The sequence below is a fragment of the Cuculus canorus genome, chromosome 7, assembly GCF_017976375.1.
Source record: "Cuculus canorus isolate bCucCan1 chromosome 7, bCucCan1.pri, whole genome shotgun sequence".
Taxonomy (NCBI): Eukaryota; Metazoa; Chordata; class Aves; order Cuculiformes; family Cuculidae; genus Cuculus; species Cuculus canorus.
The window spans coordinates 19,786,290-19,799,700 of record NC_071407.1 but is presented as its reverse complement, the minus strand read 5'-3'; the positions used below and the strand labels follow the sequence as shown (position 1 = coordinate 19,799,700).

General features: G+C 43.0%; 1 protein-coding gene across 4 annotated transcripts in view; it reads right to left on the bottom strand.

Annotated features, from left to right (window-relative positions):
• WASHC2C (WASH complex subunit 2C) overlaps nucleotides 1–12,162 on the bottom strand; it is a 35,703-nt gene extending 23,541 nt beyond the window's left edge. For all 4 annotated transcript variants that reach the window (XM_054071792.1, XM_054071795.1, XM_054071793.1 and 1 more), the window contains exons 1-13: nucleotides 12,046–12,162; nucleotides 11,847–11,960; nucleotides 10,685–10,849; nucleotides 9,196–9,261; nucleotides 8,359–8,532; nucleotides 7,610–7,703; nucleotides 7,153–7,211; nucleotides 6,292–6,339; nucleotides 4,900–5,004; nucleotides 4,269–4,353; nucleotides 2,962–3,030; nucleotides 2,476–2,588; nucleotides 220–292 (exon numbers count right to left, since the gene is read on the bottom strand). In XM_054071792.1, the coding sequence (XP_053927767.1) occupies nucleotides 220–292; nucleotides 2,476–2,588; nucleotides 2,962–3,030; nucleotides 4,269–4,353; nucleotides 4,900–5,004; nucleotides 6,292–6,339; nucleotides 7,153–7,211; nucleotides 7,610–7,703; nucleotides 8,359–8,532; nucleotides 9,196–9,261; nucleotides 10,685–10,849; nucleotides 11,847–11,960; nucleotides 12,046–12,072 (1,192 nt within the window). In that variant the 5' untranslated portion in view covers nucleotides 12,073–12,162. The remainder of the gene's footprint in view (nucleotides 1–219; nucleotides 293–2,475; nucleotides 2,589–2,961; nucleotides 3,031–4,268; nucleotides 4,354–4,899; nucleotides 5,005–6,291; nucleotides 6,340–7,152; nucleotides 7,212–7,609; nucleotides 7,704–8,358; nucleotides 8,533–9,195; nucleotides 9,262–10,684; nucleotides 10,850–11,846; nucleotides 11,961–12,045) is intronic.
• Nucleotides 12,163–13,411: the final 1,249 nt, after the last annotated feature.

Sequence of the window (13,411 nt, the reverse complement as noted above, 5' to 3'; positions counted from 1 at the left end):
CATCCTTTCAGAAGAGTAAGTGTGTGTAAGAGATCATAGTGAACAAACATCTACAATTCAAGCAAAACACAGCTGCTCTCTATTAAGACTGGGGAAGAGAAGAGTCTTGCCAACAATTGCTACTCCAGACTTTCTAGTTTGGAAACAAAATACTCTAGCTGCTAGTGGTGATAAATCACAGCCTACACAGGACTACAGGAGACAACAAGAGTTTCTTACCTTCACTTACTGGGACTTGCTCCTCCCTCTCTTTTGATTCTTCTCCTTTTGGTGCTTCAGCAAAAAGATCACTCTGATGAAAAGGCAAAGGGGGAAGGAAAAGGAAGTGGTGAATTTGTTTTTTTTTGTATGAAAAGGCAGCTGCTGATATTTTCATGTAGAATAGCCACTTCTAAGCCAAGACAGAGACAGTGACCACCAGTCTCTTCTCAAAAGGACGTCTGCACATATAGACTTAAACTCATGTAGCCAAGCCTTGAATGCCCACATTCAGAAAAGTAGCTTTCTGTCTTGTAAAATACAATTTACACTGACTGTCAGTCTGTTTACTGTAGAGGAGGAATGACCTTTTATTTGCACATATTCAAGGACTTACACTACTTAATCTACAGCTGTTTAGGTCCTGATTAAACTCTTATAAGCTTTCCTATTCAAGCTTATGCAGTAAGTTTTGAAGGAATAATTCAGGTCAGGACAAGCATAAAATGCTCCTGAATGTCACATGGTTAAGATGAATGATTTATATTGCTGCTAAGGAGAAGCTAAACACCAGTGTGGTGCTGAGATATACATCATAGCTGAAAAGCATTGCAGGACATTCTCACAGAAGTCCTTGTGTTCAGGTTGCAGTTGCCCTGTGCCAGTCCTCCCCAAAAATCACTGCCTGGATCTCCAGGAAACCTCCAGATCTTGTGAGTACTAACCACTTAATTTCTTGAAAGCCTCCCTCTTACTGGAACTTGAATATTAGAAGCTGCCTACCTGGAAAATCAATGCATGGTCTTTGTATAAAACTCTGTGGGAAGAAGGCAGCAATACTTAGGAAAGAGTAGGGGAGTGCAGGGCTGCATCAGGGATGTCAGTGATTAATTGCACATTTGCCAGTTACTATTTGCCTGTTGATATATTTGACATATTGTGGCTGCCTTCTGGTAGAGTAACACCTTCTCCATTGCATAAGGTACGTGAAGATAAGCTACCCTTCCTAGACAGGTAACAGAAAACCAAGACCAGTTGTATGTAGGCAGGCAACAATCACAGACACATCTTCTTGGTTGTCCTGCACCTACAGGATGAGGAAAGTAGTTGGCAATAAGTAACCAAGAGGCTCTATTGATAGCTTCATCTGAATTTACATATTTTTTTTTAAAGCTGTTACCTGCCACTTAAAAAGAAAGCACATTAATATTTGTTCAATAAAGGCTCCATTCGAGTGAAAAGCATTGCAGAACTATCCTTTTCCCTCCACGCAATACCCCTGACTGGTGCTTGTTAGGTGTATGTTGGCATGGTAAGCTTCGGGTCAGCTGTAAATGAGGCCTCCTTCTAAATTTCACTCCAATAGCTTCCTTGGCTTCAAAGGCTACCTGACTTTTGTTCTAGTTGCAATGAAGAACACAACATCCCACAAAGGAAACAGTTTGGCTACTATTCTGGACTAGCTTTGACTGTTACCTTTACCTGCTAAATGATAAAAATCAGAGGCGATTATTTGTTTTACACAGCTGTACAATCAGATTCTTAAATCATAAGTAACCCTGACATTGACTTCTATCCCCTTTCACACGCACAAACAATGATAAAAAAAGGTCGGAAATGCAGTTTCCTTCATCAAGTCAGCTCTAGAGACATAGCACAAGAGTAAGCTTAAGGTGAACTTTTCTTGCTAACACAGCTAACTCGGGAATTGTACAATAAGCATATGAAAGAAGACAGCGTAATTGCAATAGGGAACTTCTAACAGCACAGACAGAGAAACCCAACAGCATCGCTGCCCAGACATGGTATGCAAAAGAAAGTGGGAAGGCCATCATGTTCTTCTCCCTTTCAAACTTTTCCTACAGCCAGGGAAAAAGATAGAATCACAAAATTAAGCATTCTTATAGGCACTTCAATACAAAACTGCTGTTTTACAATAAAGAAACTGTACAGAATTCGGTTTACCTCCACAGGTTAAAGTGAGGTGCTGAGTAAACTCTGCTGGAATTAGGACCTGTCTAACATAACGCTAAGCCACCCCTGAATCTCATCAGCAACACTGCAGAAAAGAGGGGTTTGTACCTCAAATAAGTACCTTACTCACATAGTTCTGTTCCACCATCAGGAAGCTATACTGTCCTACTATATTTGAATGTTACCAAGCAACAAAATGCTTGTTCCCCTTCCTGTCTTCCAGAGATGGCAATTTCTGGGGATCTTCTGTTTTGTTTTTAAAAGGGGGGCACACACTATTTCTGTCCTTTCCAGCATTCTCACCTCTTCATCGTCAAAGAGACCTGTTCCACCACTGAAAAGGCCACCTCTAGAACCAAACGGTGTGAAGTCTTCATCAGTCAGCTTAGGAGGCTTGAAGATGTCATCGTCTTCATCTAGAAAGCACATGAGCCAAGAGCTATGGTGGGACTGACCAAGTTTCAGGAAAGGGAATTAGAGACAATCAAAATAGAAACTGGTTTGATTCCATCCCCTTTCTCCTATAAACATGACACATTCAGAGAAGCTGCTGTAGATGGGTTGGGTTATATGTGGTTGCTCCACAAGATCGCATTTAAGGAGGAACTCTCACTAAACCTGTTTCTAGCCTTGTTTTACATGCACATCACAAACTAGGTTTGTTTACACACTCACCTTGCAGGATATTCACTGATAGCCCACAAATTTCTAGAGTAGACGGCACAATTTCCGAAGTGGTATCTTATAATCCTGCCCACAATTCACAAGTAAGAGAAGAAGATATCCTACCATCCGATGGAACTCTAATTTCCTTCTTCTCTTTCAGGGTTTTCCTTGTTTTGGTCTCTGCCGACAGGGCTTTAAGAAAAAAATTTCAAAGCAAAAATAAAAACAGTTCACCTTACTCGTAGCCTGAGATCAATCTATGGCAAAAAGAACAAACAAATAATCTAACCAAGCTGACCTATATGTTTTCATATGAATCAGCCCACTGAAGCAATTCTACAAAGTACAGGTTCTAAAATTAGCACTTAAAATTTTAATAGCAACACTCTGTCAGGCATTATGCATTCGACTGTTGCCTACACACAGACTAGTGTCACCTAAGATGCCAGAGCACAACACAGTATTCCAGATGGCTGAGATCCCACACAGAGCATGCAGAACCTTTGAGCATCTGAAAAGGCTACAGACATATTGTACCTTGATTTGGCTACCAAAAGTAAAGCCAGAGTTTTATTTCTTCCAGCCCTACCATCACAAGGTTAATACAATTAATGGAAGATTTCCATGTAACTGAACAAAGTAAGCTGGTAGGTTTTATACTCTGATATCCACAGACCTTGTTTGATTGTTCAAACCCTGCAAGAATACATACACACACTGTTTTTGTCTGCTCATGCTCTCAAAATTATAGGTGAAAAGCAGCCTCATAAGCACTTGCCAACTCTGTTTCAGTCAGCTAATTTCAACTGCTGCTTTGCTGCAACAGTAAATACTTGTGAGTGGTCTCCCCCTTTGAAAGGGACACAAAAGTAAATTCAGTATTTAGTCTAAAATATCACCGACAACAGCAGCAAGGAAAAACTTCCTCAGAACACAGTATATTTAAGCCACAAAGAGGAAATAACAAACAACCCACACCACATGAAAGTACCGATCTACTGCTTGAGGGGTTTTCCACTGTTGAGCTCACAGAAATACTACAGTGACCAGAGGCTTCCACATACTTACTTGAAACAGGAGGAAGTACACGTGGTCAAACATGCAGTTTTGCATGCAAAGGGAGAATCAGATGAGAGAAAAATCTGTCCATTAACATGTGTGCTTGGGGTGTAACCTTTCTCACCTGAAAGCAATGTGTTTTCACCTATACACACTGAATTCCAACTCAATCTTATCAGTTATGGCCAAAAAATTTCTCAGAACACAAAACAGTGTCTTTAGTTCCTCTTGTTGGGCTTTCACATTATACATATTCAAATAATAGATCTGTGTGACTTTGCATATTGGTACACAGAACCTCATGTTGAACGCTCTCTAACAAGTCCCCCACTACCTCACAAGTGCTTATCAAAGCTGAAGAGTTAACTTACATGAATGCTCTTCACCCTGTTTGACAGGTACTTCTTTGATTCGGGCTGCCAGCTCATCTGCAAATGATGTTGGCCTTTTCTTTTTCTGAGGAGTAAGGACAAATAACAGCATATTCCTTATATACAATCCAGTTACCCACTTTACGGAATTGCAATTATAAATACTCAACCAATATTCTACAGCCTCCCTTGTATGATATCTTGTCTAGACTTTTGACTGAAGCCCTCAAAAGAAGCTATAGAGCTTTTAGGTAAGAAGGCTATTAAGAGATTATGCATGTATCAAGACAAAAGAAAAAGCCATTACTAGGCCCTTATGATCACATAATTTTTAACGTCACCTCATTTGGGGAGCAGGACAAGCAAGAAGCATTTTGCCACACACAAACGCAACATGTAGTCTCTTAACAACCTTTACAGACATCTTTGATGGCAGCTCAGGATGCAGGAGTCCCCTAGTTCAAAGGGGAAAAGCCAGAACAACCAGGCTGAAAGACCATTGAGGATTTTTACAGGCACTCTACAGAATTCCATCCCAGGTAACTACAAGCCACCATTATAATCCCTCTAAGGACAGACGTTTCATGAGGGAAGTCAAATTTCTCCCTCCAGGGAGGTAATAATTACTTACAGGCCTTGTGCTTTCTCCTAAGTCTCCATCCTCATCTTCCTCTTTTTCAGAGTCAAAGAGATCACAGCCTTCGTAATCATCTTCATCACTCATCTGTGCTGTCCTCTAAAAAACAGTAACACCCTGTTGTGTTGTCCTGAAATTCGTAAACAAAACAAGCACAAAACTACCCCTGCTTAGATAAATATTCAAAGCAATCTTACTAAAAAGAGGGAAATATTCAGCCAGTTTGGGGTACTTCACAGCTTTTGAGAGGTAAAGAAGGAGTGCCTCTATTCTCAAGCAAGTTGCTTCATTCTCTAGTTCGCTCCTGTGGTGTGTCACTGAACATTTCTGTACCAGACACACGACTGAGGACACTAAGCTTCTGCTCACAAGGAGGATACTGCTGCTATACAGAAGCCAGAACTGCTTTGGCTGTGCTGCTTCCCTTAGTTTACAAACTCCTTTCCACTAAAGATCTAGTGTTTAACCTTAATTCAGGAACATTGTGTAGTAAAAATATTACATCATCTTGAACTATTCCTAAGGTGGATGCCAATGACAGCTGATACAGGCCCACATCTTGGCTTCTGTTATGTCAGTAAGAGAGAGAGAATTAAAAAGATGAACCAAATGGTGGGCTAGGAACATGGAAAAAAGTAAATCAGTAATAACACAAAGATACTTGCTCATCTTAAAATACATCAGGCATACAAAGTTGCCCTATGAAGGTAAATACAGCATAATATAACATCTGAGTGCTTTTGTAACATTGTTTTATCAATACGCAGATAAAAAAGGTTTCCTTTTTGAAACATTGTTCTTCTGGCACTAAATCATTCCAGACTGAAGATCCTCAAATAGAAGTCTTCTGCAGTGGCACATCTAAAGATGGGTAAGATTCCTTCTCCTCCTTCTACAAAAGACTAAAGCAATTAGATTTTTCAGTCTACACGTTCCTCCTCCCTTTTCATTCGTTATCCAAATGGATACTTCAAATATTTCATACTGTTCACATCTTTGATTTCACATCATACATAAACTGCACCATTCCTTACTTCCTGCATAGCAGGTTTAGAATTTTAATTATAAACCAAATAATCCCACAGAAGCCTAATTTTCCTGCGGAAGATTCTTTGAAATCTCATGGCTCAAAATTCCTGAGGAAAACACACAGCATGCAATGCCGTTCCTTATACACTTTGCATCTAATGATGGCTTGCAAGCATGTCTAAGCCCAAACCAGTGCCATCTTGCCAGGACAACCTTCCCATACAAAGTTATACAAATCAGGCTTAATCAAAGTTTTTAATAGTTAGGTGTCTAGAGCTCATATCTCCTCTTCCTCACATCATCAGTGTGTCACAAGTGGAAAGTTTTTCAGGTAGGTACCAGGGTGTATAACCATACCGTCTTTTGATCATCTTCACTAGGGTTTCCAAATTCATCATCTGATTCCTGAAACAGAGGAGATGCAAAGACAAGTGTCACACATTACTTCTTCCAGCAGTTTAAGGGAGAGGGCTCAGAAACTCAAGACTTGCTTAGGTTTGGTAATTCAGATCTCACCATGACTTGACTAAGGAATCAGTTCCCCACCGTTGACCATCTTTATCAACTAAGCTCACTAGAAAGTCAATAATTAAGCAAAGACAGCAAGCTCCATCTGACAGAGCATTTTAGTCACTCAAACAGAACTTAACTTTAGTCGAGCAAAGACTCCAAAAGCAAACTCCTCAGGAAAAAGAGTATGCTTCCATAGCTCAATTACAAAACAGAGACATTGCAGCCAAGGCAGAAAAAATGCATCAGAAATTTTTAGTCCAATGCAGCAGATTTATAAGGGAAAGCCTGCAGCTGCATTAATAACACCTACTTAACCTTTCAACTTGTTCCCGTTAGTCTCCATCTCATTCTTTGTAATTGCAATTTACAACAGATTTGTTCTCCATAAATGCAGTCCTTGATAAGAATCTGTTTTGCTTCAAAAAGTGAAATTAGACTTGAATAAAACGCTTCAGTTTGAAGTATTCTACTATAATCGCAGTTAGAGCCACCACCACTTTATTGCTCCTCTGAAAAGCCACAGAGGAAACGACTGCATAAGAATAACAAAAAGCACATTTACCACAACTGACATAGGGAACAGACATTGTTCAATATTATCTTGAGATCCCACACGAAAAAGCAAGGTAGTAATGGCCTCACATGCAACCAAGGAGTCACGAATGCTTGCGCAAAGTAACTGGTACTCTGTCACTTGTCACTTACCTCTTCATCCTTCTCTTCACTGTCAATTACACTTCCACGATCACTATCTACTGACCCTTCTATTTTAAATGAAAACAGAAAAGTTAAGCTCAGACATGACATCTGTACACAAAGCAACGTGGTCACCAGACATACTGACAGCAACTTTAAAAGCTTTGTGAAGAGAACTAAAAATTAAGTGCAAAAGAGAGCAGTTTGGAAGAGCTTTGAAGGCTACTGACAGTTCAGCACTTTGTGTTTCTGATATACAGAGCACAAGTTACTGATAAGTTACTGCTTTTCATACCAGAAGAGCAGTTGTTACAGAACAATGCACATTTTCTTCCCCTCAGCTAATTACAGTTTGCATCTAAACATACAGGAACACTATGCAGTATAACCCAAGCTGTGAGTTAAACCAGATCAAAGTCTCAGATTGGGATCTTAGTTACTCATAAAGGATCAGGCCAGCACATACCTTCACTAGACAGATCTCCAAGGCCAACATCATCTTGCTCCATAAACTGCTGAGAGCCAATTAAGTAAGGTAAAGGCCTGTCAATATAGAGATCCTGGAAACAGACAACATCAGGATTTTGACATCTAGGAAAACCTCTACATCACTGAAGAATTCTTACACTCCTTCCATTTGAGGAAGATACAAGCTTGTTTAAAGAGAGTCCCACCAGACACATGCTTTAAGCCAGCATGCAACTGGGTGGGTCAGATAAGGTTTATTCTTTTTTTAACACTGCCAAAGAAGAGGGCTACTCGTGGTCCCAACTTGTTTTCTGTGTGTTACGTAACAGAAGAATATCTTTGCAAAGACTTGCAGGCATCACTCTTCTCCAAAATCCTGCATGTAGGATTCTTAATTACCAGGATATTAAAAAAAACACCTATGCAGATAGGTTTTATACCTAATAAAGCATGACATATAAAGGTCCCACTCCACCCAGAATTGAGGCTTCCCTTTCCAAGTTCATTGTCATTAAACTTAGTCCCTTATGGGTCCCATACCTTAATGCTAAGTCAACTGTGAGACAAGCAAACTACACAAGAAATAACTCCACATGGAGCACTGCACCTTCAGATGTCGTCATCACATCCGCTTTTTATGTAACTAATAACAATTTTATATCAATGTACCAATGCTGCTGACAGAAGCAAAGAGCAAATTCAAAGCCAAACGTAAACCCGGGCTCTCAGCAAAAACAGGTCTTGTACCTTTGGCTCAAGTATCAGTTCCACCTTTTCATTACTTTCTTCCTCTTCAGAGTCAGAGTTGCCTGCTTTGATGTCTAGCTGTTCAAAAGCACTGTCCAGAACTTGCAGCCCATAATTCACGGCTTCCTGTATTTTGGGGATCAGATCAGCTTCTTTCTGTTCTCGTGTCTTTTCCTTTAATAACAGCAACAACACATTGTCTTTGCATTTTACTCAAGACTCAATCTCACTGTAATACACATGCAAAATTTTAACCTCAGATTAGTACAATGAAAGCTTTGCCACTATATGTAAGACAAAGACCTTCAGAACCCATTTTTACTTGGCTTAATTCATCTTTATTATTCCCGGAAAGAGTTGTTCTAAACATCCACACCGGCACAGTACTATTTTACATGCCCATCGAGGGAAATTTATGGTACTATACACCTAGACTGTAAGATGTTTAAAAAGCATTCTGAGTTTTTATCCCTTGGAACTGCAGTCAGATTCTGCTTCCCCCAGTCCACTACCTCTGAATGCAGTAAGGTGGCCCAAGGCCTCAGTTCTCTTGCTCAAAAAAACAGGCAGGGGCACTTGAAAATCGACTCATACATCTTGTCTATTGGACACTATGGAGCTTTGGGAGGCCTTAACAGATTATCATACACAACAGTAGCCTCCAATGTTACTGTTAACCTTATGTCTGAATGATATAAACCATCCAAAAGAGAATTCAAAGAGAAACGAAACAGTTTGTTTGCAAGCTATAAATGTTCACAAAATAAGTTTGAAAATAGAAGGTAGACAACAGCTGCAAAGCTACTGCCAGCACTCAAGGCAGCTGAAGTTAACTACCTGCTCTGCTTTGTCTCCAACATCAGCTTTGGGAGTAGGCTCTTCCACTTCTTCATCATATACTCTCTAAAAAGTCAAGCAAAAATAATTCAAGTAAGAACATTCTGCTGTAGGAGCTAAACCACAGGCTTCACCAACAAAATAAAATACATTGTTAAGGTGTAATTAATTACACATTAATTCATTACATATTTGGAAAAAGAAGCCATGGATGACGCCAAGCATCTTCATAGCCTCCTTCATGCACTGAAGCCATCATCTTGAAGTTACCGTCAGGTAACCTCTCAACCCAACTAATGTAATTCAAGACTGCAAATATCATTGCAGTAGTGGAAGACAAACTGAGACAAACATTTAACACTGTTCACAGATTGACCTGAATATGTTAAAAGCAGCACTGTTTTCAATCCCCCTAACACAAAGTTATTTTAGAAACCTTCAAAATCAAACCTAAGTTCACTTATGGGCTATTTACTTTTTGGTTTCTGTCATTTAGTAGTTTTCTTTCTTCAGCATTTACCCTTCTCCTGTACTTACAGAGATGATTCACACTCTCTCAGCCTTCAGTTTCTGATGTTCCCTCCCATCCGGCTTTTTTAGCAGGATCAGCTCTTTTGTAGGATCAGCTACAAGGAGACGCAGGGGAATAAAAAGTCTCCCTTGAACCTGCAGACCTAAATCTGCATCTCTCAAACACAGCTACAGTTATCCCCCAGGGAGGGGGAGATCTCTCATGTCAACTAAATTGAGAACTAGAAATAAGGACCTATTTCTGCGCAATTAAATTTGGGGACAAACAGCTTCAAGCACCCAAGATTTTAAATGTTTGGTACAAACTGTTCTCAGCAGAATCATTATGCTGAACAGCAAAGGTAGGCCAGAAAAGACATTACAGCTCTGAAGCAAAACTACCGCCCCAAACCCCCACAACAGAAATCCAGATTTTCATCATCTTGTCCTCCGCCAGCATCTTTCCAACAATAGCATCATGGCTTCAGATGAGGCATACATGGCCTAAGAACAATGCTGATCGAAACAAAATACGCAATAAAACTCACATTCCTAAAAAACCCTTCACAAATCTGAAAGATTATTAAACCTCTATATCTTCATAATACACATTTCTCATATTTAGACAGCCAAGTGCAGCCAAATGCTACATTCATGCTACCTGTAAAGATACACAAAGACATCCCAGAGATCCCAACTCATTCATAGTCCTAAAAACAAAACTCTGATCTCCATGTCACACATAAACAATGAACGAAGGTGCACTAGAAGAGGCAAAACGGAATCTGCCAGTATTGGCTAGTATATTATTCACAAAGGAATAAGATCACTCATTCTTTAACATAAAGCCATGAAAAGCCCCTCCATCTCTAAATTAACATTAGACTTGCCAAAAAGTCAAATCACTTCCCCACATTACAGTAAGGGACAAGATGAATGTTTGAAGTACAAGCTTGATGCTGTACAAGAACATACTCACGTTCTCTATGAACTGTGTATTGGACAACATAAGAAAGTCATTGAAGACATTATGAAGACGACAGTCTGTAGCTTTTGTTTCACTAATCAGTCCATCTACTTGCTTTTTTATTTCATGAGTCCTGGAAATGGTTTGCTGCGAGAACTCTTGTAGAAAATGCAGAAGCTGTTTACAACAGAGGAAAGCAGCAGTCAGCATCTAACTCCTTTTTCCTTTAGCACTGTTTATTACAAAGGTGAAGCTGATTACGCACATCAGCTGAGGACCAAAACCCCCACAATTTGGACTAAAACAGCCCACGTACACATAGGACCATAGAATCATAGAATAGTTTGGGTTGGAAAGGATCTTAAAGATCATCTAGTTCCACCTCCCACTAGACCAGACTGCGCAAAGCCCCATCCAACCTGGCCTTGAACACCTCCAGGGACTGGGCAGCCACAGCTTCCCTGGGCAACCTGTGCCAGTGCCTCAGCACTCTCATACTGAAGAAATTCTTCCTTATAACTAGTCTAAATCTGCCCCTCTCCAGTTTATACCCATTGTCCCTGGTCCTATCACTACAAGCCTTTGTAAACAGTCCCTCCACAGCTTTCTTGTAGCCACCTTCAGCTACTGGAAGGTTGCTATAAGGTCTCCTCAGAGCCTTCTTTTCTCCAGCCTGAACAACTCCAACTCTCTCAGCCTGTCCTCATAGCAGAGGTGTTCCAGCCCTCGGATCACCCTTGTAACCCTCCTCTGGACCTGTTCCAACAGGTCCGTATCGTTCTCATGTTGAGGATTCCAGAACTGGGCACAATACTCCAGATGAAATCTCACAAGAGAGGAACAGAGGGGCAGAATCACTTCCCTCGCCCTGCTGGCCACGCTTCTTTTGATGCGGCCCACGATACGCTTGGCCTTCTGAGCTGCGAGTGCACATTGCCGGCTCATGTCGAGCTTCTCATTGACCAGCACCCCAAGTCCTTCTCCGCAGGGTTGCTCTCCATCGCATCATCTCCATCCATGTCTCACCCTACTCTGTTTCCACCTCATTCTGCGCTTCCTTCTGGGCCAACTCCTTATCTTAGTTTTCTCGCCCGGAGTGGGGCTTGAAGCGACGGGGCTGCTCCTCCTATTCCCCCTCCCCGCCCGACACCCCCCGCCCGGCCGCCCCGCTCACCCCCGCGTCCGAGGCCAAGGACCAGCTCTGGCTGCCCTTACGGATCTCCTCCAGAGACCATGGTCGCTCCCACACCGGCGCCGGCTCCGCCGCGTCCCGCGGGGCCCCGTTCATCTGCGGGAGAAGAGCAGTGAGCCGAGAAACCCGGTGCCAGTGTGCGGGGAGGGGGGATTCGGGCTCGGCACGGCCGGGCGCTCACCGTTACCGCAGGCCGCGCCGGCGCCATCGGCCGCGCGTCAGCTGAGCGCCGTCACGTGACCCGCTGCCCCGCCCGCGCGCTTGGGCAGGGCCGGCAGGGGGCGCGCGGCCGCGGGGCGGGGCGAGAGCGGAGGGGGCGGGGCGAGCGGGGGGGGCGGGGCGGGATGCGCTGCGGGGGGGGCGGTGTCAGCAGAGGCGAGGCTTCTCTGCTCAGCCGAGGTGGTGGGGTGACGGCAGTAGTGGGCACGGGAAAAGCAATGGATGTGATCTGTCTGGACTTCTGCAAAGCCTTTGACACAGTCCCCCCAACACCCTTCTCTCTACATTGGAGAGAGAGGGATTTGATGGGTGACTGTTGGGCGGATAAGGAATTGGTTGGATGGTCACATTCAGAGAGTAGTGGTCAACAGCTCGATGTCCAGATGGAGATCTGTGACAAGTGGTGTCGCTCAGGGGTCGGTACTGGGACCAGTGCTGTTTAATGTCTTCATGAATGATACAGACAGTGAGATTGAGTGCACCCTCAGCAAGTTTGCAAATGACACCAAGCTGAGTGGGGCAGTTCCTGCACTGGAAGGACAGGATGTCATCCAGAGGGACCTGGACACTGGGCCTGTGCTAACCTTATGAGGTTCAACAAGGCCAAGTGCAAGGTCCTACAGCTGGGTCGGGGCAAACTCTGATTTCAATACAGGATGGGGGACAATGTGAATGAGAGCAGCCCTGTGGAGAAGGACTTGGGGTGCTGGTCAATGAGAAGCTCGACATGAGCTGGCAATGTGCACTCGCAGCCCAGAAGGCCAAGCGTATCGTGGGCCGCATCAAAAGAAGCATGGCCAGCAGGGCGAGGGAAGTGATTCTGCCCCTCTGTTCCTCTCTTGTGAGATTTCATCTGGAGTATTGTGCCCAGTTCTGGAATCCTTAACATGAGAAGGATACGGACCTGTTGGAACAGGTCCAGAGGAGGGTTACAAGGGTGATCCGAGGGCTGGAACACCTCTGCTATGAGGACAGGCTGAGAGAGTTGGAGTTGTTCAGGCTGGAGAAAAGAAGGCTCTGAGGAGATCTTATAGCAACCTTCCAGTAGCTGAAGGGGCTACAAGAAAGCTGTGGAGGGACTGTTTACAAAGACTTGTAGTGATAGGACTAGGGACAATGGGTATAAACTGGAGAGGGGCAGATTTAGACTAGTTATAAGGAAGAATTTCTTCAGTATGAGAGTGCTGAGGCACTGGCACAGGTTGCCCAGGGAAGCTGTGGCTGCCCAGTCCCTGGAGGTGTTCAAGGCCAGGTTGGATGGGGCCTTGAGCAGCCTAGTCTGGTGAGATGTCCCTGCCCATGGCAGGGGGGTTGGAACTAGATGATCT